The sequence below is a fragment of the Hemicordylus capensis genome, chromosome 1, assembly GCF_027244095.1.
Source record: "Hemicordylus capensis ecotype Gifberg chromosome 1, rHemCap1.1.pri, whole genome shotgun sequence".
Lineage (NCBI taxonomy): Eukaryota > Metazoa > Chordata > Lepidosauria > Squamata > Cordylidae > Hemicordylus > Hemicordylus capensis.
The window spans coordinates 76177613-76200919 of NC_069657.1; the positions used below are offsets into that span (position 1 = coordinate 76177613).

A 23307-nucleotide genomic window follows, 5' to 3' on the forward strand; every position below is an offset into this window, starting at 1 on the left:
CGAAATCCAGACAACACGCCTAGAGGGGGAAAAAAATGCTTGTAGCTTCAACCTCTCTCTCACACACAAAACCCTCAGCCCCCAAACCTCAGCCCCCAAACCAATCCCGGCCCCAACTCAACAGCTAACAGAGTATATACAGTACTGTATAACAAAGCAGCAAAAAGCCCGCAACTCACAGAGAAAACATCAAAGCAGCTCCATCTGCAATGGCGGTTGCCCGGATCCCTCCTCAGCCTCAGCTCCTCTTCCCTTCCCACATGGACAGGCACATTTAAGGGCACTTGCAGGCAGGGCAGGGGCCAGAGAGGCAAAGCAGCACCCAGGGCTCCATCTGCAATGGCACTCCAAACAGAAACAGGACTGAAAGTGGTTGATCCAGAGCTCTGACGAGCTGGAGCGGTGGCTCTGTAATTGGCTGGGAAGCGTTGGGGTCGGGATTGGGTGGGATGCGCAGTTCGCAGTTTAAATAAAACCTTTATTTAAAAACCCAGTAACCTTTCATGCCCAAGATATCTCATTTATGAAAATATTCCGAAATCCGGAAAAATCCTAAATCCAGAACACCTCTGGTCCCAAGCAGTCCAGATAAAGGATTCTCGACCTGTAAATCCATCAAAACCAAAGTCACAGTGAACAAACTCACAAAATGGTTGTAAAGAACATATAAGAGTTTTGTCTTTGCCTTTTTCCTCTCAGCTTCTATGTAATGTTCACAATTCAGTATTCCATTTACTCAGTTCTAGTTCCATCATCAGTGTCTAAAACAAAAAATCTGGTTCCTTATTAGTTTAGATTAGAGCATCCAGAGATGCTCATGTTAAAAAAAAAAAAAGCAAAGCTCTGTGCATGAGTAGTTTTGCATGCTAATTAATTAATTATGGAGACAGATAAACATATTGGAGGTGAATAGCCTTTCACATCTGTGTTTAGAAGTAGATAGCTATTTGTATCTGGGTATGGATGTGAATGTCATTATGCTGCTGAGTTCCTAGAACATGCCAATATTGTGTGTGTGTGTGTGTGTGTGTGTGTGTGTGTGTGTGTGTGTTTCGGAGGGGTGGGATACTCTTGAAATGCCTTCTTCTCTTTGGCTATCTCTTGGTCTTCAGCACACAGTGAGGCTGTTCTCACGAGCAGCCAAGCTCCGCACTCCCACCAAGCACAGGACGATTGTCTGGGAGGAAGGCAAAGTTTGCAAAGCCTTCCCTCCACCCACCCACCCACCCCAGTAGGTCATGTGAATGGCCCCAATGTGAAAGAATTAGCCATTTATCTTCTACATTCCCTTTGAAACTCAATAGTGTGGTGGTGATGAGAGAGACATGTCTCTCTTCATGAGGCCTGAAAGTGTACTCTGGGCCGATATGGCCCTGTTTCTCTTTCTCTTTTCTGTCCTGACTTTGTTAGCTCGAGTTTGAGGACACAAGAAAGCACTGCCAGGCTGACCATATGTTTTTGTTGTTACTTACAGCCAATTCACATGACTGCTTCCTTATGTGGAAGGAGTCTCCCTAAAGGGGCTTTTGTTTTCAATTGCAGACTGGTAATATGGCTTTGTGGCCATAGTAAAATAATTGGTTATTGCACCCTGAAAAATGTGAAAAGACAACTTTGCAATGTGAACCATGTGTGGACTAATCTCCAAGGCAATTTTAGATATTGAATGGAAATTTATTGACATTTCCTCTCAATTGATGAACAACAACTCCTGTGTCTAAAAATAATTATGTGAGTTAGTTTTTACTTATTTATACCTAGGAAACTCACTTTATTGATTATGGAGTTTGTTGGGCCAATGGGTTGTGGCCTAACCTTTTGTACAGAGGTACACTCGTCTGCCATCTCATTTTGTTCATGGAAGAAGAATTGCCCTCACACAAAGACTGCTTCTACTCGCAGAAGGACTGCTTGTGTAAATGCACCTTCTCTTCTCTTCTATTATTTATTTATTTATTTATTTGATTGATTTATATGCCACCCTTCCAAAAGTGGCTCTGGGTGGTTTACATCAAAATAAGAACAATTAAGATCAATGAACAATTAAATCAAAACTGAATCAATTAAACAATTAAAATAATTTAAACAAACATTAAAATCATTTAAAAACAACATTAAAAATTTAAAACTAAAGATCTAATTAAAAGCCTGGGTGAATAAATGTGTCTTCAGTGCCTTTTGTAAAGTTGCCAGAGATGGGGAGGCTCTTATTTCAACAGGGAGCACATTCCAAAGTGCAGGGGCAGCAAAGGAGGAGGCCCGTTCCCGAGTAGCCGCCAAACGAGTTGGCAGCAACCGCAGATGAACCTCTCCAGATGATCTTAACAGGCGGGTGGGGCTCATGGTGAAGAAGATGTTCTATTAATGCAGGGATGTCAGACTGTGGCCCTTCTGCAGATGTTGGCCTACAACTCCCGTCATCCCTGGCTATTGGCCACTGTGGCTGGGGATTATGGGAGTTGTAGTCCAAAAACAGCTGGAGGGACACAGTTTGACATCCCTGTATTAACGAAAGGAGCTTGTGGCCACTAGTGTCTTTGCATGATTAGGAAACAATATAAATAAATTAGGATACAGGCCAATATCTCAAGAGACTGTATAGCACTGTGTGCACACTTGAGCCAGACTCTGAAGAGGAACTGGCTACCATGGAACCCTCAGTATAGCCCCCTGTTACAGGGGTTCCAAAGAGTTCCCTGAAGGGGACATGTTATTGGGCAAACAGGAAAGCACATTGCCAGAGGCAGATCCAGTACCACTAGAACCAAAGAGGGATCCCCAGCTCCCAACACCCCACGAAGAACCCCAGGATGAATGCAGAACTCCAAAGCCCACCCATTTCCAGCAAGGGACCCCGAGAGGCTGACCTCAGATTTGGTGCTTACCTTTGGTGCTTAGTTTTGCTGTACTGAAATTCGGTGCTTACCTCTTCTCCCACTGCACCTCGACACTGTTCAGCAAAGCAGCGTGGTGCCCAGCAGCCCCTCCGGCGGGGAATTGCCTCTGCCACTCACCTGGCTGCTGGCGGGGGCTCGGCTCTGTGGAAGCCAGGTGAGTGGCGGAGGCGATTCCCCGCTGCAGGGGCTGCTGGGCGGCACGCTGCTTCGCTGAACAGCGCTCAGGTGCTCCGGGAGCGGAGGTAAGCACCAAATTCATTTACTCTTAAAGGTGCCTCTCACCGCCCCACCCGCAGTGGCGTGTTCACGGGCCGCCAGTGCTTGTGTGGGTCCAGTGCATTTTTAAGTATTTTAATATTTTTACAGTGTATTTTATTTTTAATTTAGATATATTGCTTCTAATCCCGAGCCCCCAGGAAAAAGTGACATAAACCTCTAAATAAATAATGCTAACATCTATCTATCTATCTATCTATCTATCTATCTATCTATCTATCTATCTATCTATCTATCTATTTTTAAAACTTTTTTACCACCCTTCCAAAAGGCTCAAAGCGGTTTTACATGTATTACATATTAATATTATAAAAATAAGATAGTTTTGCTGTACTGAAATAAAGTTCTAAAGGATGGTTTTTTTTAGAGAGAAGCAGGCCTTTAAAATGCTGAAAAATTAATATGAGTATGATTTGGGGAGCTGATCTTCTTTGGGTCAAGTGTGAAACTAGTTTGAAATTCAAAGACACTTTGCCTCCCCCTATATGTTATAATACCAGTGTTCTGTGTAATGGTAAAATCCCAGCGTGCAAAAGTTCTTGCTTTTGTTCATCTTGTGAGACTGGTTGGCCTTACCAGAAGGGAAGCCAGCCTGCACTGAGAACATCCAATTACCCCATTGCTCTATGGAATATTAAACTCTCAGAGTGACATAACATGTCTAAGACTTTGACTAGATGTTGCTACTGTGTTGGTCCATCAGAATGATGTGATAGCTATTATTCGGTTAAGTTATACCAATAAAAGTCACCAGTCAACATCCAGACTAGTTGCCATGTCACTGCAAAAGCATTGTGTGTTGTTTCAGATGGGACAGGGATGATTTTTGATGATACAGCCCTCAAGGACATATTTTTGGTAGGCAGAATTGCCATTATGCTGTGGAAACAACTGTTATGTAAACACAGCTTTAGGCTGGATGTTGACCACCACTTTTTCATAGTCCTCATCTCACTTTTGGCTGTTGACATAGATTTGTTTGGAGAAATACTTTTCACTGGACCTTTGTAAGTACCAATTGGCATAGGCTTTATTTGGGGAAATTTAGCACACCTTCACACTGCCCATGGATTATGAGGACAATGACAGAGCCAGTGTGCATTGCACCCCCAAGTGCTGTGTTGATGGAGGGGTAACTTTCTTCTGCATCATCATACTTTCTTTTTCAAGGAATATCTTCCAGACTTCTGGTTTGCTATAAATGTCCTGAAATGAAAATGGGAGAAGCTCCCATGTAGATAGCGATCCAATATGGAAACAATGGTCGGCTTTTAGGCAGGAATGAGTATATCTCTGAGAATCCAGAACAAAGATTAAATGGGTTCAGATTTCAGCATCTTCAGAATTGCATTTTTTAAAAAGCAAGTTCCTAGTCCTTATGTGGCTCTAAAGATAAACTTGAAAAAGATTATGTGGCTAGTCACATGGACATGCAAAACTGGGCTAATGGAACCCAGCCCAGTTTTGCACGCACATGTGAACCACCAGGATCGGGCTGATCCCGGCGGCTCCATGGTGGGAAACCTGCCTATTTAGCCACCCTTCGGTTTAAGGGAGTGAGTGCTACCTTAACCGTGTTTATTTGCTCATGTGTCAGCTGTGGCTGCTTGTAGCTGGCACACTTGGGGAGGGGAGGGGGGTCCCCATAATGCACTATGCACTCACATGGTGCATTATCAGAGCTCCAGGGGGCAGGGCAACGTTCAGTGCCACGTCCCGGCACCCCGATCCTCTGAGCTGCTGGAAGCAGTCTCTGCTTGTCTGCGCAGGTGATCCGCCGCCCAGGAAAGAGGAGACGATCATCTGCAGGGAGGGTAGGTTTAACCTGCCTTCCCTGCAGCCCACCCACAAGCCCTTCTCACCGCTCATGAGAAGAAGCTCTATGAGTGGGAAATGCCTGGGAGTTATTCACACATGCTTTCATGCCCCAGGATATGTGAAGAGAGAGAGGGAGAGAAGAGCTGGTTTTGTGGTAGCAAGCATGACTTGTTGCCTTAGCTAAGCAGGGTCCACCCTGATTGCATATGAATGGGAGACTAGAAATGAGAGCACTGTAAGATATTCCCCTCTGGGAAGAGCAGAAGGTTTCAAATTCCCTCCTTAGCTTCTCCAAGATAGGGCTGAGAGAGATTCCTGCCTGCATCCTTGGAGAAGCCACTGCCAGCTTGTGAAGACAATACTGAGCGAGATAGACCAATGGTCTGACTCAGCTTCCTATGTTCCTATGAAGAGTGAATCTGCTTTGCAGCAGATTCGCAAGATGTTTAATTTGGGGGATTAAATGGACAGTTCACATAGGGTCGGCTCCTTTCTACAATCCCTGGCAGATCTTTTTCCTGTGCGTACCCACTGGCTTGCTCCGGGTATTGTCTCCAACCAATCACAACAGAGGAGGAGAAGGCGAGAGAGGGTTTGACAGCTATGGAAGAATGGAAGAACGGCATGACAAGTTGCCAAGCCTTGCCTTTGTGAGTGACAGCCTTCATCACCTCATGTTCCACCCCCACCCCTCACCCCAGATCATTTAAGAGGCAGGGAATTTTAAAGCAGAAATCAGTGCTTTAGTTTACAGCAGGCCTGCTCAACTTAGGCCCCCCAGCTGTTTTTGAACAACAACTTTCATAATCCCCAGCCACAGTGGTCAATAGCCTGGGATTTAACATCTGCAGGAGGACCAAAGTTGAGCAGCTCTGGTTTACAGCTACTGTGTTTTCAGTACTGCATTATCCTGGCATCCTAAGATCTGGATCCAACAGACGCCTGAGCCTGTTGATCTCCAACTAAGCACTGACCAAATGAGGGGGCAGCGAGAGACCCATCTGGCCAGGAGCTTTTGGGTTATGCAATGAAGTCTGACACCCCACCCCTACAAAGCTTCCCTGTGGGGACATGGCTTGCTAGCAGCTCACTAATGACTCTTTGGTACCCTGCAACTGACCACACTCAGCCTTTCCTAGCCTTGTCATCCAATCTCACCCACATTTTGGCAAGATCTGGGACTGAGCCCTGCTGGCTGTTCCAAATGCCTCTACAAAAGAAAGAAAGAAAGAAAGAAAGAAAGAAAGAAAGAAAGAAAGAAAGAAAGAAAGAAAAGGGGGAAAAGGGGGGGGGGAAGGCTGACATCAGAGAGGGGGTGGCCATGCTTCAATCACAAGCAGAAAGCAGCAACAACACATTTGCCAGTTACCACGGAATGGCAGGTGGAGCGCAAGCAGAGGTGCAGAGAGGGGAGCAGGGGAAAATGCAGGCACAGAGAGTCTGGGTGCAGGGGGTGGGGGAGAGAGAGAGAGAGAGAGAGAGAGAGTCCAGTCTCTGAACTTGTCCCACCTCCTAGCTGTTTAGCTGGCTGCTGGCGAGAGGAGGAGTTAAACCCAGAACACTTTCTCGTTGCCGCTATTAAGTAAAAAGAATGCATTGGACCTCCTGACTCTTGTTCTAGTGCAGCCTAACAACAGGCTTCAAGACTCCTGAAGCCAAGTAGCATTATCCAATGCCGTTACTGCAAGCTCAGGTTATTTTAGAAGCATGTACATTGAAGCTCGCTGTAGTCTCTATTCTGCATATCTAAAGCCTATGTAAAAAGCATAGAAGACCCACATTTTAAAGTTTGTGCTTGCGTTTAACTCAGGAATTTCTCCCTCACAACATACCCAACACAGCAGTCAAACTCTCCTTCGTTGAGTTTTGAAAAACACTGAATTACTGGCATGGCAACTCCACACATCAAGAGAGAAGCGGCAGGGCATATTAGAAGCCTCAGGTCCCCCCGCCCCACAAAGCTGCTGAAACTAGAGGATTTTTTAAAGCCAGACATACTTTGTGCTAAGCTAGAATGCTCAGCTTTGATTCGGGGGGGAAAAAGAGTCCTGTCTGTACTGGTCCCTGATAGCCTGTAAGGATTTCAGGGTAAATGCAGCTAATATGTGGATTGGCACACTCCAATCTGGAGGAGATTCAAACTAAAAGCCCTGTGTGTAAAGCCTCCTGGAGAAATCACAAGAAGATGGAGTAGGCATCAGTAAGATGTACGTGTTAGGGGGCAATGACTTCAGTGCCTTGCATAGCTATTTATCCCACTAGAATAAATAGTTCAACGTAAGTGATGTGCATAATATTTGCAAAACATTGGTCCTTGGTTTATTGGCTTGTTTGGAATTCCATTTGTCTGTCTGATCATTAGTTTGTTTATAATGTGATAACAAGTCTGTTAAACTCTGAGATATCAGAAATAATTTTGGTACAGCTATTCAAGGCACAGATCTCCATTTTAGGCTCATACCATCCTGACCTCCTACCGTTTTCAATTACAGCAAGCAAAACACAACACAATATGATATCCTTCCTGAAGACTGGGACATCTGAATGAAAACTAATGTGCATGTTCAAGACAATATTCTGAGGTTGTTCTCACAACCAGCTTTACCTCAGGTGTGAATTCTCATTCTATCATAGCAAATGAGATTTTTTTCAATTAAACAACTCTCATGACCCCACTTTCACTTTTTCACACTTTCCTTTACTATGAATAATATGAGGAAGTAATCAATTTAGCACACTTCACCTTATGAAGACAAACCTCATACAAATAAATTCACCATAATTCACCCCTCTGCCCAATCACTCTTAAATTGGGGATGGGTGGTAGCCTCCAGCCATCAGGCACTATCTACCAGCCCACCCCACTCCTTTGGGGCAGATCCACTTTCTGCCCCCAATCTGCCCCAAAGACACCCAAACTTCAAAAATTCTCAAAAAATCAGCCCTCTGCCCAATCCCCCTGAAATTGGTGTGGTAGCCTCCACCCATGAGGCACTACCACCCCACCCCACTATTTTGGGGCAGATCCACTTTCTGCCCCCAAACTGCCCCAAAGTCACCAAAACTTCAAAAATTCTCAAAAAATCACCCCTTTGTCCAAACCCCCTGAAATTGGGGTGGTAGCCTGCACCCATGAGGCACTACCACCCCACCCCACTATTCTGCCCCAGCCCCCACTTTCTGCCCCAATCTGCCCCAATCTGCCCCAAAGACATGAAATTTTCAGAAATTTACCAAAAATCAGCCCTTTGCCCAATCCCCCTGAAATTGGGGTGGTAGCCTGCACCCATTAGGCACTACCACCCCACTCCACTCCTTTTGCCCAAATCCCATGCTATGCCCCCGAACTGCCCCAAAGTCACTAAAACTTTAAAAATTCACAAAAAATCAGGACTTTGCCCAATCCCCCTGAAATTGGGGTGGTAGACTCTACCCATTGGGCACTACCACCCCACCCCAAAATTTTGCCCCTGGGCCCCTTTTTACCCCCCTGAATCGATTCGGATTCGGATTCGGATTAAATCCGAATCCGAACCGAATCAAGGGTGATTCGGGTGACCCAGATTCGGGCACAAAACCAAACGGGGGTGATTCGGCTCGGGTCCGAGCCGAATCACCCGAAAATCCGAATTGCACACCCCTAGTCAGTAAGACACACTATTTGTGAAATTCTGCACTAGAGATCTAAGAGTGAGCAAGACCTCTTAAACACTAGCCCTCTTCAGACATTATAAAAATTAAGGACCCTGTTTGTGAATACAATATTCCTGAGAGCACGATTTGAAGCCCCACCCCGCACTGATGAACTTAGAAGCCCTCCCCACCACCTCTGTATCACGGTTACAGTGTTTGTCCACAGAGATAAATGCATGGTCCAATTCTTCCTGTGACTGGAACACTGGAGCTAAATTCCTCACCTTTTATGACTGAAGAGGTCTGCCGTGCACTGCTATGTGAAATTCAGTATTTTCTAGTGCAGAGTAGTCTCTCTCTCTCTTTTAATGTAAAGTATGCACAATCCCGCCTTTAAATTAGCTTAACCACACGTATATAGGTGATAGGAAGGTAAATGGTAAGGCAGCTTTTCTGTGAAGACAAGATATGCACAAGGGATGAAACTGACAGCCATCTGTTTACACTCCCACATCCGGGGATATCATCCGCTAGGACAAAAATTTTTATAATGCTGAGATTGTGCTTGATGCATTGCTGAAGCTCAAAGTAGCATGTTGTCCTAGTGCAGAGCCTTAGGATCTGAGTCTTAAATGAACCAGCAGTCCTTTCCCCCATGATCAAACTGTGACAGAGCCTTCATACAGATATGAGTAAAGTTTTGTGATTATGAGAACTGGCATGGGGCTGTAGGGTTGTGTGGAACAATAGGATGTAGCCTTTCACTTAGCATTTTAAAATCATGTTGCCCCCTTCAAAGTTAAATTCATTGGGTGATTTCAACCTCTTGTTCATGTATTAATTAAGTGACCCCTTTCTTCAGAATTATGGGCAATTTATATTAATTAACGGGCTAGGGTTGTGGAATAGTCTGTAAACCATTGGTACAAATAATTTGGGCTACAAACAAGTCTTAGGACTAGAATAGGAAGGTGCAGAATTGAGGGGAACTGTTATTATGAAGGGAAATGAGGGGCAGGGAGGTCTGGTCACAATCAGGACAGAGGCACATCACTGGAGGTATGTAGTAACATCAACCAAGGAGAACAGAGTAGACATCAGGAATGGTGAAGCTAGTAATGGTCAGGGTTGCTTTGAACTGACAGACGTATATGCAGAAGGAACATAGGAAGCTGCCTTATATTGAATCAGACCATTGGTCCATCTAGCACTGACTGGCTGTAACTCGCCAAGGCTTCAGGCAGGAGTCTCTCCCGGCCCTACCCTGGAGATGCCAGAGAATGAACCTAGAGCCCTCTGCATGCAAGCAGATGCTCCACCACTAAACTATGGCCCCCTTCCCTAAGGGGAATATCTTCTAGCGGACAGCACTCACATGTAGTCACCCATCCAAATGCAAATCAAGGCAGACCCTGCCTAGCAAAGGGGACAATTCATTCTTGCTACTGCAAGATCACATCTCCTCCCCTAAGTAAGCGTGCCCCCAAACATCTACCAGCCCATAAGTGTATTTCTAGATACTTTTTAAAAGCCATCTCTTTTCAAGACCAATGCAGATGGCTCCATATACAACTTTTGGCTATTGTATTGATGATGTGTTATGTAGGTAATACAACTACAGAATCCAGCTATTCAAGTAAGCATGTTTGTCTACTTTCCCCCCTCTCCTTAAAACTCTATTTCCCCCCTTTGCACTCCAATGCTATATTTATGCCTTAGAGCTGTGGAAATGAGCAGTATGATGGATGGATGGATGCGGCTTGTCTGGGTTTTTCACCACCATTTCCCCTGGGGCGCTCCATCTGCTGGCAGAGAGCACCATCCCAAAAGATGGTATCTTTTGCAAACTCGACAGCTAACAGACAGCTTCTCTCTCTGCATATTTCCCAGAAGAAGAGTAGGCTTAATCTGGTTTTTTTCCCATGGCATATTTCATGATATTCTTTCTGACTTCCATTGTTCCCAGTACTCCACCATAAATAAAATGCTAGGGATGGGGGGAAAGAAATGGAGCTGAGACTTTACACTCTTGTGACACAGATAGATTCTCATTTGAAACTGACATCAGATTTAATTGCTCACTGAGCCACTGAGTTGCCCTTTAAGGCACATCCTGCCACATCCTGTTAATGAGCTCAGTGGCTATATTTGCCCAGCAGTAGATCTCTGTGCTGTGTTAGGTGGCTTTTTAATACATATATTATTGGCATTATTATTTTTAAGATTATCAGGACTACAACCTTGGATATGAAGTTTGCCATCTTTCATGGAATCTACTAAAATCAATCATAATTACAGAGATGTACACAGTATTTGTTGATGAGAATAAACCAGTCCAAAGAATCAATGTGACATCGTGTTTTTATAAGCCTTGTGTAAGCATTTTTGGAGAAGCTGAATGGCTTTGGTTGTGCACAGTAGCTGTCTCTGGAGTGACAGATCATGCCAGAACTCGCCCAATAAGTATCTCTGTTTCCAATTAGAACTGGAAATTGAGCTCCCTTTGTGCAGAGAGACCAAGGTTTGGGTGGCAGTTGAATCTGTGCTCCCTCATGCAAAAAATGTTCCAGCTTATATAGACAATTAGAAAGAGGTAAGAGTTGCTTTAATATGTAAGCTGAGCAAATACTGTTTGTTTTAACCTATTGTCACCTGAGGGAGTTTGACCACTTGCTTTTGTCACAAGCTCAGAGTAAAAACTATTTCTCTGGGCCACTTTGCTGCTACCAGCTTTATATGGACTGTTCAGGGGCGTAGCAAGGTTGGAGTGGGCCCCGAGACAAGATTTTAAAATGCACCCCCTCACTGAAGCTCAGCTCATGAAGTAAAGAAATCTTAAATGAGGCTGAATAGTGGTAACAAAAAGCATCTCTCTCTATATATAGATATAGATGAACACACACACACACACACACACACACACACACATCTCCTATGTGCCACAATAGAACATCATCCTAAATTATTTTTAAAAAGGTTTTGTAAATTATGGACGATGCAAGTAATTTAATGGTACTAGAGAAAGACATGCTGTTCTGGTAGCTCCAGGTCTTAACACTCATATCAATTTCAGAGGATGAATACAACTGAAGGAAGCCCGGGCGGGTGTGCGGCTGGGGGAGTCAGTCATGTGACTTCCCTCTGGGGGCCCCCCAAAGCAGTGGGCCCCCAGACAACTGTCTCCCCTTGCCCTATTATAGTTATGCCCCTGGGACTGTTTCTCTCCTTTTATATATAGTTTTATAAAGTATATTATAAGACAGGTCTGTGATCCAGATTCTCTTTGAGCACTGGATCTTGCCAACCTTCCTAGTGCCTACTCTTACCCAGATTAGTCAAGCTGCAGCACATCCATGCACATGGGGTTATTGTTGAGCTGCCGATTAACACCAGTTTAGAACATTCAAACCAAGAAAGGTACTGTGATTGGAAAAATACAGAGAGGTATAGACATCAATTTAAAAAGTAATTAGAAAAGGATGAATGTTCATTCCAGCTGCTCTAACTTAGCATTGCATTTTGCAGAGCTAAGACTCAGTAAATGGTTAGGAATCTGCTTGCTATTAGCTCTTTATGAAATATGAGGGACCACCTTTTGCAGAATAGTGAAGTGTGATATCCTCTCTCCATTAGGCAAGTATCTTTTCTCCCCCGCAAATAGTGCTGCTTTGGGCAAAATCTGACCAGTCTTAGCTGTGAGAAGTGTGTTGGATGTCACTTGCCAATGAACAAGTGGCTTTTTGAAGTTGGCCTTCCAAGTGTTTGAACTCTTAAGGCCTGTCACTTGGGGAGAAAGTGTCCTGAAGTTCAAGGGACAATAAATGTGTCATAGCATGCCTGGGTCATCATTTGCTCTGGGTTCCAGAGCTCAATTGAAGTTTAAATATGCTGAGATATAGATTCCCCTCTCCTAGGTTCTGCCTATTTATATAATAAATGATTGATAGCACTTTAAACTACTTCCTGTTTCCACACAGCAGACTATGTACAAAGATTTACCAATGAAATGATAGGATTTTATCTACGAACCTTGGTTTTGGAAGCTTGTGTGGCAGAGGGAAAGTCCCCACCCCTCTGCCTGTTTGATGAGTGGCCACACATTCATGATTTGCTAAAGGACAATAGTTGCCACAAGGAATAAGTCAGTTGCCTTCATGTGGGGTGCCCACTTTGAGTACAGCAATCTTTGGAGACAAAACACTGTTTCAAGAGTGAGGCTGACCAGAGTGAATGTTCAAAGCCACATTTCCCCACTTCGCCACTTAAGGTGACTTGCATGTTGAGAGGGACATCATATTTGGGAATGATTCTTTCCATTAAAAACTTTCTACAAGTAATCAGCTAGCATAATAGGGAGAGGACTATATCACCTCTTTCTCCCAAGAACAAAATTAGTCAATTCAGGATGTACTTTGCTTCTTGAGTCCAGGTCCACATCTTTCAGAGAGGTAGCCATGTTAGACTATTGGTGCAAACCCACATTGGATTCTCATCTTATTATATAAGCTAATTAATTTAAGCTTGAAGTACATGCTAAGAAGACTCTGTTATCACAATTCCTGCTGTTGTGAATCATCACCATGCTTGCATTTCAGTTTCATATAGGAATGCTCAGAGAGTACCTCTTGCATTTCAAAGTCCTTTGTCCACACTGTTCACATTTCTTCCTCTAGTCCTGACCTCTCTCTCTCTCTCTCTCTCTCTCTCTCTCTCTCTCTCTCTCTCTCTCTCTCTGTATGTATGCACGCATACACACATACCCCTCACCAGCCAGCTCAAGACAAACCTCTGATGAAATGGGCTCTAGATTGCAAATGCTACAATAATAGTGTTGGCCCTTAAGGTGCTGCTCTCTTTGCTGTTTTAACTCCAGTTCACTGTGCTCAAATCCACTAGAAAGTCTGGCTTGTATTTACTTCAACATGTTAAGATAATGATTGCATCAATCAATGCCTACTTATTCTTGGTTAACCCGAAAACCTGCCTGACTGTTCTTACATGTCTGAAATGCACCTTCTGGCTGCTTATTTACAAATTTCTTAGTACATACAAGTGGCCCAAGTTATTCGCAGGGGTTCTATTCTTGCCAATAGGCGCAAATACGGAAACTGTAAATAACAAACCTTGAGCTTCCAAGCCCTGGGTGGCTGGTTTGGCCGCCCTCATGACTGCTGGCTCTGTCATGGAGCTGGTGGGGGCTGCGGGGATTTGGGGCTGCCTGGCCCCCGGAAGGTCCAGGATGCCCCGTGCAAGTGCATGGGGCATTCTGGAGAGACCCCCAAGGCTGAGAGGCTGGCTGCAGCCTCCTGGTCGGGGATCTACTCATGTGTCGCTGTGCACAGCAGCAGCACACAAGCAAAAAAATGAGGTTAATGGAGCGCTCGCTCCATTAACCTCATTTAAGGGGAGGGGAATTAGGCGGGCTAGTCGCCTTGGAACCACCATGCTCTCCCGTAAGCACGGTGGTTCCCACGATCAGTAGAAAGCAGGCTAGGCTCCCTTCGCCACTTTCTACTGATCATGGGAATAGCTTCCTTGAGTCAATGGGAATTGAGAGGATTAGGTTCCATGAATTTAAAAAAGGTCCCAAAAAGCAGAAATAAAGGGAACAAAGCACAGTACCCTCCTCTCCAGGCCTCCGACTCTCCAGAAAGGCCCCCAAGACCCACAAATTCTCCACATTTTGGGGAATTCTTTCAAAAATTCTTGGGGAAATTTTCTTTTAAAATAAAGAACCACCAAATGCTGCAAAATGGTGGCCAGAAATGACATCTGAAGTCATTTCTGGCCACCCAGGAAACACGTATAGGTGAATTTTGTCTATTTTTAAAAACATGGATAAAGAAACTGAGTCTCTATGACCCAACTACAGGTGCTGGGACCGCAAATAATGAGGGCCACCTGTATAGGGAAAAATAATGTTAAAAGAGCCCATGAGAGAAGCCTGGCAGTAGCAGAGAAGATGAATTAGAGAAGACTTCTCAAGAAGCTAACATTTGGAGTCACTCCAAGTGGTTTAGAAGAAAATCCTTCTTTTGTTGAAAGAGCTTTAATTTTTGTTTATTTTATTCCCCCCTTGCATTCTGTGATTTTTCCTTGGCTGTTCATCCTTAGCTCTCCAGGAAGTAACTGTAGCCTCTGTTGTATTTGGTTTGTCAGAAGTTGACCTGCCTCTGAAAAAAGATGGCTTCACATCAGAGGGAACCACCCTGGAAGCCTTATTACGTGGAGAAGGACTTGAAAAGAAGATAGATGCTAAAGAGGAGGACACTCTACAAGAAATCCAGGTAATACAGTGCCCTTCTGTTAGCCTGGTCACATTTCCAATCTATGTTGTACTGAAATGACTGCTTAAAAGATCTTGTGATTTGATCTCTAACTCCAGCCTATTCATCTCTGGTGACCTTTATGCCATGATCTATCATGGAGAATAACACTTGAAATACAAATACCAGCTACTGTACACAGACATAATTCCTGGCTTGTTCCTTTGTGGCTGTGCATGTGTGTGACTGTGTTGTCATGATGCTTTGCAGGTATTTGGTCATGCACTATAGTGGCAGTGTGTAAAATAATAAGGGTTGAGCTAACCTTGCCCACACAACTCAGTGGACAGCCAAATTAACTTTCTCTGTACCCAATGATTACAGAGAATGCACATGAAATGGAGGAGGTTGGAAAGGAGTGGGTGTACATAAGACAAGTGCACAGCAGGAAGTGCAAATTAACATTTAGGGTTGCCAGGTCCAGATGGTGGGAGAAGTTGAAATACATCATCAAAAAGTAGAAATAGTGGACAATTTTTACCAAAAAAAGTCCCTACTTCACATAAAATACATTTATTTATTTAGTCATTCATTCATTCATTCTATTTCTATACTGCCCTTCCAAAAATGGCTCAGGGCGGTTTACACAGAGAAATAACAAACAAATAAGATGGATCCCTGTCCTCAAAGGACTCACAATCTAAAAGAAACATAAGAAAGACACCATCAACAGTCACTAGAGGTATTGTGCTAGGGGTGGATAGGGCCAGTTACTCTCCCCCTGCTAAATAAAGAGAATCACCACATTAAAAGGTGCCTCTTTGCCAAGTTAGCAGGGATTATATATACATACTACCCAACCCCACACAGAACATCTGTGCGCGATTTGGGGCCGGTGTTTCCCGCCCGGGCCAGTTCTCCCCCCTTCCCGCCCGCGGTTTCTGGCCAGTTTTAAAGCCGGCCCATTCCCTCCTGGGCTGTCCTCTTCCTGGCGGCCCAGCTGCCTCCTCACCCCACCACCGCCTTGCCACCGTGGCTGGGTCTGAAATCGCCGCCGCCTCGCCATTGCAACCGGGCTCGCCACCGCCTCCCCATCGCGGCTGGGCCTGCTGCTGCCTCACCGCCCGCCCTTCCACTTCTGGTCTGCCACACACCACACATCCCCACGCTTTCTGGCTAAGAGAATTAATTATATAGATTATATAATTACACACACACACACACACACACTTTGATTAAAATTGGATAATTTTAGAATAAATACGTCTTATCACTGTGACGCTGATGATCAGGTGAGCTTAGTCTGCTGTTTAGGTGCTGAGTTTTCAAGGCCCTTTCTTCTTAACTTTAAATTCCTCATCTGGTTGGGTTTATCACACACAGTCCTCTGTCCTCCTCTCCCATGGGTCATCCAGCCTGTGCTCTCCCCAGCCACACCAGTAACTTCACCTCTTGGCTCCAGGCAGGGCAGCCAGCCAGCTACCAAGCCAGCCTCTTTGCATGCTGGCATAGTGGTGCACGCATGGCCAACAACTCATGTTCTCTAGGACTACAAACATTTATATACGGTTTTTCAACAGAAGGTTTCACAGTAATTTTCAAAGAAAAACAAACAATAAGATGCTCCCCTGTCCCCAAAGGGCTCACAGTCTAAAAAGAAATGTAAGGTATTAAAAATATTTTTAATAATTTTAAAACCTTGTTTTAATAATTTTATTCTATTATTTTTATTGTCATGTATTTTAATTTGTGATTTTTAAATATTTTGTATACTGCCTAGAGATATACATATCAGGCATTATAAAAATATGATAAATAAAATAAAATAAAATAAAATAAATAAATAAGGTAACACGAGCATGATCAGCCATTGAAGGAATGCTGTACTGGGACTGGATAGGGCCAGTTGCTCTCTCCATGATAAATAGATTCACCACTTTAAAAGGTGCCTTTTTCCTCAGCTAGCATGGGTAACTAATAACTGAGTTAAGTTAGTTAGCTAACTGCTAATTTCTCACCACCACCACCACCACATGAAGGAAGCAAGCTGCACCTGTCAGGCCCACCTATCTATGCCCTGCATCTTTGGCTCTGCAACCTGCCCCTGAAGCCGAACCTCCCCTCTGGCTTCCCCGCTGGATGGATGGTTGGTAGGAAGGAGAAGGAGACAGAGGGAGAGAAGCTGCTCATCATGAGAGCAAAGTGTGTTGAGGGGACAAAATGTTCCAGCTGCTCCCCAAAACTTCAGACACCACAGCACATGCAAAAAAGGTTGCTTTTATTCCCAAAGTGGTTGCATGTCCCTAGTTGGCAACCCTATTAACATTGCAGCAAACAGTTCAGGGACATCATGCAGTGGAGACACAATGAAACTGTTCTCACGACCAGCCTCACTCTTCCTAGGCTGCCCCTCACGGGTCCCTCCGCTCCCTGCCTGCCTAACCCTCTTAATCAACCCAGCTGTAAGCCGAGGCAAAGGGTGCTCTTGCACCCTTAACCCAGCTACCGGGTATTGTGTGATCCCTCGGGCTGTGTGCCGCCTGAGGAGTCACAGAGATGGGCACATCGAGTGCCTGTCTGAGGGGGGAATCCCCAATGCAGCGCACATGTCACATGTTGCGTTGAGGGATACCTGGAGGCTGGAACAACAGGTCCCAGCCCTGGAGCCCTCTGCCCTGCTCGGTGCTTCATGGAGCTGCAGAGAGCACAGCTGCCTGTGTGGGCACGTGGGAGGCACACCAAAGAGGACCTGCCTGGTCATTTGGAGGGAGGGGAAGGCGAAGGCGAAGGCAGCCTTCCCCCTGCCCCTTCCCCACTCGCCCAGGGCAATCGTGTAAACAGCTTCGATGTTTGCATCTCAATGTTGGAGGAAGAGCAAACACCATGAGAGCAGGGTTTTCTGTGTTTGATATTTGAAGTAGACTCATACTTCTGTAAAACTATGGTATAGAAGTGTGACTGAAACTGTTCTCTAATTAGGATGTGCAAGAAGTTTTGTTTATTTCATTACTGTATGGACAATAATTATTTAAACCCCTGTTCTGGCTCTCCACTTGTCTTCATGGATTTTTATTTATTTTTATTTATTTATTTTTAAACACACTTCTTTCCCCCTACCCCCTCCTATGGCAGCAGTGGCAGCAGCTCTCCACACAGGGGCAAATCCATAATTGAGTGGCTGTATGCAAAGCCTGCAGGCTGCCGAGTGAGATGTGAGGGGAGCCCCTGTGCACCTCCTGGTGTGCTTCCACATCCCCCTGCCCCACTGCTGATCACCCCCACAACTGTCAAGGTCTTGACCAGACTTGGCTGCACGCTGTCGACATATAGTTTGACGAATGTTGTTTTTCAGCATTGAGTAGCCGACTGACTACGTGATTTATAGTGCAAGCCACGAGAGCTCCCAGCTGGCAGGGATTTAAGGCTTATCAGCCCTCTGCAAGAGGCGTTTGCTTTTCCTAATAGTCTCCAATTGATCCCTGCGTCTCGTGACACGCCACTGTTGGGGGGTCAGCGGGGGTTGGTTGCATAGCTCTTCTTCCGATTGGTCTTTCACGATTTCTGCTGCCTCAGGTTGTTGTGCCTGCTCAGAGTCATTATCCACAGCTGTTTCATGAACACTGACAGCCGGGCTCTGCCCCTCAGACACTCCTGCATCGCCTGGAAAGTTGACAGCTTCCCCTTCGTCCTCGCTGTCGGAGATGGAGGGCGTGACAACAGCCCATTCTCATCTTCTCACCCATTGCTGCTGTTCTGGCTGGCTGGCCTCCCTTTGCTGGCTGCAACATGGCCTAATGATGTCACCATGTTTGGCTGGTGGTTAATTCAATGTGGTTAATTCAATGGTTAATTCAATGTCTGTGAGCGAGTGAGGCTGTTCTCATGCACGGGCAAAACCAGGCCAAGGAAGCCAAGCCCAGTCTTGCCCGTGTGTAAGAACTGCCAATATTGTGCCCAATCCTGGCAGCACCTTGGTGGCAAATCTACCTAGGCAGCCACCCACTTAAACGAGGTTAAGGAAGCGAGCACTCCTTTAGACCCATTTTGTTAATTGTGTGGCACCGTCAGCTGCTTTCATCCAATGCTTTGATACTGACAGGCGGCTGCCCATTGCTGGGGGAATCCCCATAATGCATGGTGCACTCATGTGGTGCATTATCGGAATTCCTGGGGCCAGAGCAACATAGCCTAGCCCCCAACCCTCATAGTCTGGGTGGGAAATCCGCCTGCCCAGCAAAGTCTGCAGGGAGGTAAGCTTTTCAAGTCTTCCTCCCCTTGCTCCTCCCAGCCCTTTCTTACCAATTGTGAGATAGAGTTCAACCATTAATTCATTTTTAAGAGACTGTGGTTGACGTGGAAAGAATGGAGGTCATCAGAGGGAGCTGCCATTTCCCTCACAGTGCCCTAGAACACCGCTCCAGCTGAGACATTGTGGGAAAATTGCCCTGAGAAATTTTTGGAGGGGCGGTATATAAATCAAATAAATAAAATAACATAAAATAACCTAGCAGCTGACTGGAGGCAGCTGCACAGAGAGCTCTTGCTACTAGGAGAAGTTTTCTACTGCTGGGTATGTAACAAATGGTTACAAGTGGGGCTTTAATATTTATTTTTTACTCTGCCTCATTTCCAATATTGTCTGCCTGTCTTAACTAATCTCTCTGCCTTCGCCCAGACCTACCATGAACTACAATCCTACTGTCTGGCCTGTGTCTTTGCATATGTCACTTAGAACAGAAACTAAAAGCACCAAGATTTCCATATTCAAGACCTGGTGGTTACTGGGCCGTTCTTGGCAGACTAGAGCCATGGTCATGAGATCAAACTGAAATGCCCATGTTTGGTTGTTTGTTAATTCAATATCTGTGAGAGAACCATTAATTCCTTTTTAAGAGACTGTGGTCGACATACTGACTTACATAGCACTTGTGCTGCATGAAAAGACACTATTATGCTAAACTATTCCTGACTTAGACAGCAGCAGCACTCACATGGGGCAGGGTGAATTTCATTGATCAACCCTTGACCTGGAAATGCCCAGCACCACTCAAAAATATGTCCCTGTAGGCAGCACAGCCCTTTGGGACACATTTTGGGGTGGCACAGGGCTCTTCCAGAGAAAGGGGAGATTGGTGAATTCTCCCACCACCACAATTGCTGCTGCTGAATTAGTCAAACCCTGAGTTAGTCAAACCATTTCATCTCATGTAGTACCCATTCTGTGTTGTTCAGGATGTCAGACTATAAAGGTATGAGTAACATGTTTGTAATAAGATATAGTTTAAAATACATTCTTTTTTAAATGAGCAAGTTAGAATTTTATTCACATTTTTAAAAAATAACAAGAATATCTGATTTAAATGGGAAAATGGTTTTTTGGGGTTTTTTTTTAAACCTTGCTTTTAAAAAGACATTGCTACTGGTTTGTTTGCTAGTGCAGATGCATGTGCAGAAAAATGGCTGCCATATGAAAACAAACATGGTGGCTGCCCTACGGCAGCCAACATGTCATTTCTGTGTGGTAACCCTTTTGAAGTCATACGTATCAACAAGAGAGGAATATGGCGGAGTTCAACAACAGGAGCTATGGGGCAGACATCAGCAAGGGTTCCAAAGGGCAATACTAAGCTGGAGCTAAGGTGGTGGGTTTTGCAATCATTACTTGGCAAAGAGGCACCTTTTAACATGGTGATTCTCTTTATTTAGCAGGGGGGAAATAACTGGCCCTATCCACTCCCAGCACAGTACCTCCAGTGACCATTGCCGATGTCTATCATGTTTATTTTTAGATTGTGAGCCCTTTGAGGACAGGGGTCCATCTTTATTATTTATTATTTCTCTGTGTAAACCACCCTGAGCCATTTTTGGAAGGGCGGTATAGAAATCGAACAAACAAACAAATCATTTAAAACCCTTTTCACACAAAAACCCCACTCCATTCAGTTTTTCAGAGTGTGTGTGGTTGAAAGAGGGCAAAAGCATGACAGTGTAGCTTCATTGCCCCCCTACACTCCCACCCACTTCCCAGCACACATTAAAGCTGTCCCCGCTCCCCATTCCTCTCTCTCTCACATTCCTGTAGCCCTGCTCAATGCCTGGAATTCAGGTTGTGGCAGCAGTGCTCCAGCGAGAGCCTCTTTGCCTTGATTCACTGCAGCTTTGGTGCCACTTGTTCAAAGAGGTCATCTTCCAAGGCACAGTGACATCATGCCACTGTGCCTAGGAAGACGATAATCAATCTGAAGCAGGGGCAGGGTAGGAATGGGGGTGGGATGCTGAAACAGTAGCTGATCAGGGCTATGTACAGGCTGCAGTCCTGTGAATGAGGTGAGCAAGGTAGAGTTTGAAGAACAGTATTTCTACACACATACACCCTGCCTTTCATGCTAAAAATGCTTGGTTGTGAACATTTGGCACAGCCCTTCTTCATGCACTCTTGAGAGCAGGTTTACGACTTTCAATCCATAACCTACAGTGGCCTGATTCATATTGCTTTGTGTCTAAATGCACAAAGTGCATACATCCCTAATATCTGTTTTGTTGTGCCTTTGCCCTTCTGTTAAGAATCTTCTGCTGAGCTGGGATTTGTTTTTAATTACTGTTTATTGTTTTAACTACAGAGGGTTTTGGAAAATGATGAAAATGCAGATGAAGTGAATGAGGAGGAAGAGATAGAAGAAGATATTCCGAAACGAAAGAACAGGCCCAGAGGACGGGTAGGTTGCTTTAGCCACATGGGAGGAAGACAGAAGAGGGACTTAAAAATTCACATTATTTTTTCTATGTATTTACACATACGTAAATACAGAGATTAAGATACCAAGGCTGGTGATACATTGTAAAGTCATGTGATGAGCAATAATTCATTTGTATCTAATATAAACTTGCTATCTCTCGGTGGTATGCTCACTTGTGTTTTCACTCTCTGGTTTTGGTTTCATCTATTGGTTACAATAAAGCCATAAGGGAAAGGAAAATTCTGAAGCTGTAAAAAAGAAAAGAAAATGTTGCCCATATGGACACTGATATTTGTCTGTATAGCATAACTGTTATCATTTGGTGCTTGTTTTATCTGCATTTCCTGATGAGCTGAAGCCATATCTTTTCCCTTGGCAGTTTCAGTGCAGAGAAGAGCTGGCTATTGATTAGTGTTCTCTGTGTGGTTCTGCAGCTGGAGGCTCTCAGTAATCAGATCCCCTGGCAAGAAACCCACACAGCGTGAAGGCAGGCATCTCACCTCCCACTCTTCATACTGTCTGGCTGTTCTGGCCCTCCCTGCTCTCTGGAACGAACTGCTGGAGGCTCTGAGGACTCAGTGAACAGCAGCCGCTGCAAACCTCCAAGAGCAAATTTACAGCAGGGAGTGCATTACATTAGCCAAATGTTCACAACCCCCTCTATATGGAGGCAGTACCCACCAATAGCCTCCTATTAAATGGCCCATATGGGAAAAATAAGGCCACCTATGATCCGCTGTACAGGCAAAAGTAGGAGGGGACTGCTACAGAGGCATCATGCTAGAGGGAACTGTAGGCTGGAAGAGTCTAAGGTTGAGAAGTTTAATAAACTACAGGCTATATTTTAATCCTCCCATAGAATCTCCTTGTCTTCTACTGTTTCCACTCTTGCAATCTCCTCTTTGACCTCTGCCCTCTCTTCTTGCCCTGCCGCTCTTGATGTTATTGCCTCTGAATGCCATTGGCTTAGAGGCTACTCCACTCTAACGGCTAGCATCTATTACACAGAATAAAAGACATATTACATGTGAAGGTGGCAGACCACATATTAATGTATTTAATTCAGATTTAAACAGGAGTGGGGAGTGGATACATTTTGAACAGATAGAGGGGTCTGTGGACAGGGGGTGCCAAACCTTCCTCCCATCTGCTACTCTTGCCCTTGCAGTCCATCCCTCCAAGCACTTTTCTCTCAGTTGAGCTCCAGTACTCAGAATGATTTCAGTAGGAAGAAAAGTGTCTGGGGGATGGGGAAGAACTTTGGTGGGTGTGGGGGCAAGCTGCAGCTGGACTTATATATTGATTGACGGTGGAGAGGGGAAGGCATGCTTAACCCTTTCCCTGTGGACTATTTTCCAGTCAAAATGATCTCTTTCAATTGCTTCTCCACCCATGGGGGGAAGGATATGGTGCCTCATGGATGCTGATTCACAAACCTCTATTGCTGCATTCCAGATCTGAGCAAGACAACATTGGGAGGCTGTTCGCATCTCCTGTATCTTTTTCAAATTTGGCACAGGGGACCAATACATATCTGTGAGCACCTTTTGGGTGATATACTAGCAACATCTTTCTTTTCTAGGTCAAGTATTAGCAGTAGCAAAGGATTAGGATGTGCTAATGTTTGAATGGCCAGGGTTGCTTGAATCCAGCATATAGGCAGGGAATAAGCTTAGTGCA

General features: G+C 44.8%; 1 protein-coding gene across 8 annotated transcripts in view; it reads left to right on the forward strand.

Annotated features, from left to right (window-relative positions):
* The window catches only part of DPF3 (double PHD fingers 3), a 273036-nt gene that overhangs the window by 175668 nt on the left and 74061 nt on the right, over positions 1–23307 (forward strand). For all 8 annotated transcript variants that reach the window (XR_008310482.1, XR_008310479.1, XM_053266047.1 and 5 more), the window contains exons 4-5: positions 14784–14911; positions 21511–21606. Coding sequence is in view for 6 of the 8 variants with exons in the window: in XM_053266047.1 (XP_053122022.1) it covers positions 14784–14911; positions 21511–21606 (224 nt within the window). In the remaining 2 variants the exon portion in view is untranslated. The remainder of the gene's footprint in view (positions 1–14783; positions 14912–21510; positions 21607–23307) is intronic.